The following is a 1,911-nucleotide window of genomic DNA, read 5'->3' as shown; positions in this document are numbered from 1 at the left end:
CCCCAAAATCACCCCCCAAAGGCCCCCGGGGAACCCCAAAATCCTCCCCAAAACCTCCCAGGTGTCCAAACCCCCACCCCCAAAAGGGTCTAGGGGTCCGGGCACCCCAAAATCCTCCCCAGCCCCCCCCCATCCCAGTGTTTGGGTGGGAATTTGGGGCTGAACCCCAACTCTGTCACTAAGGGGACGCCCCAAATCCTGGGATCCCCCCAAAATCGGGGCCCCTGAAACTCCTAGATCCCCGAAATTCCTAAATTCCATTTCCCGATGGATCCCAGCCCCCCCAGGTCCCCCCCATACTGGGCACGTAGATCTCGGCCCGCTGCTCGTCCGGGAGCTCGCTCCAGTTGCGCTTGGCCGTGGCCACCACCGGCTTCTTCACCAGGAACGCGCGCGGCATGGCCGGATCCGCCGGATCGCCGACCCCGGATGATGGATCCCGATGGATCCTGATGGATCCCGATGGATCCTGATCGATCCCGATGGATTCTGATTGATCCTGATGGATCCCGATGGATTCTGATTGATCCTGATGGATCCCGATGGATTCTGATTGACCCTGATGGATCCCGATAGATTCCGATGGATCCTGATGGGTTCTGATGGATCCCAAGTGATCCCGATGGATCCCAGTGGATTCCCGATGGATTCTGATGGATCCCGATGGATTCTGATGGATCCCAATTGATCCTGATAGATCCCAACTGATCCCAATGGGTTCTGATGGATCCCCTGCCCCCAATGGATCCCGGCGGATTCTGACTGATCCCGCTGGATCCCGGCCTGATGGATCCCAATGGATGCGCTGTGGATCCTCAGTCAGGCTCAACGCCGGATCCGCGGTTGAGTTTGATCCCAGATCCCAAATATTTGGTCAATATCCGCAGCCGATCCCAAATCCTTGGGCAGTTCTGGTCCCTGATCCCGGTGGATCCCGGTGCTGGATCCCCGATCCCGCCGGACCCCGGTGCTCCGGAGGATCCCGGATTCGGGCTTGGATCCCGGGGCTTGGAGCGGTTCCGGTGCCCGATCCCGGTCCGGCGTCACCGCGATCCGTTGTCACCGCCCGCTGTCACCGCTGTCACCGGCCCCGAGCCCCGCGCCGCCCCCTCGGCTGCGCTGTCCCGGGGCTGTCCCGGTTGTGCCGTCCCGGTGCTGGTCCCGGCCGTGTTATCCTGGTCCTGGCTCGGTTATCCCGGTCCCGGCTCTGTTATCCTGGTCCTGGCTCGGTTATCCCGGTCCCGGCTGTGTTATCCCGGTCCTGGCTCTGTTATCCCGGTTCTGGCTCGGTTATCCCGGTCCCGGCTCTGTTATCCTGGTCCTGGCTCGGTTATCCCGGTCCCGGCTGTGTTATCCCGGTCCTGGCTCTGTTATCCCGGTTCTGGCTCGGTTATCCCAGTCCCGGCTCTGTTATCCCGATTGTCCCGGTCCTGTCCCGGCTCTGTTATCCTGGTTGTGCTCTCCCGGTCCCGGTGGTGTTGTCCCGGTCTTATCCAGGTCCCGACGGTGCCCTGCCGGTCCTGTCCCGGTCCTGGTCCCGGCAGTGCTATCTCGGTACTGTCCCGGCCCCAGCAGTGCTGTCCCGGTCCCGGCACTGCTATCCCGGTCCTCTCCCGGTACTGTCCCGGCCCCAGCGGCGCTGTCCCGGTCCCGACACTGCTGTCCCGGTGCTGTCCCGGTCCCGGCACTGCTGTCCCGGTGCTGTCCCGCTGCCGTGCCGTGCCGTGCCGTGCCGGTGCCGGCGGTGCCGCCCCGCCGCGCGTCCCCCGTCCCGCCCCGCGGTGCCCCGGACCGGTTCCGCCGGTCGGGCCGGGCCGCGCCGCAGCCGGAGCCGGTCGGGCGGGCGCCGCTTGGGAAATAACGGGGAGCCCCCGCCCCGGCCCGGGGACAGCGGGGACACCGGGACACCGG

General features: G+C 65.3%; 1 protein-coding gene across 1 annotated transcript in view; it reads right to left on the bottom strand.

Moving 5' to 3' along the window:
• The window catches only part of LOC121341366 (putative transcription factor Ovo-like 1), a 2,921-nt gene extending 2,432 nt beyond the window's left edge, over nucleotides 1-489 (bottom strand). The window contains exon 1 of the mRNA XM_041414817.1: nucleotides 301-489. Within this exon, the coding sequence (XP_041270751.1) occupies nucleotides 301-400 (100 nt within the window). The 5' untranslated portion in view covers nucleotides 401-489. The remainder of the gene's footprint in view (nucleotides 1-300) is intronic.
• Between the last annotated feature and the right edge of the window lie 1,422 nt (nucleotides 490-1,911).

Source organism: Onychostruthus taczanowskii, unplaced genomic scaffold (genome assembly GCF_017590055.1).
Source record: "Onychostruthus taczanowskii isolate IOZ18803 unplaced genomic scaffold, ASM1759005v1 scaffold474, whole genome shotgun sequence".
Lineage (NCBI taxonomy): Eukaryota > Metazoa > Chordata > Aves > Passeriformes > Passeridae > Onychostruthus > Onychostruthus taczanowskii.
Note: the sequence above shows the minus strand (reverse complement) of the source record. Positions and strands in the feature narration are given on the sequence as shown.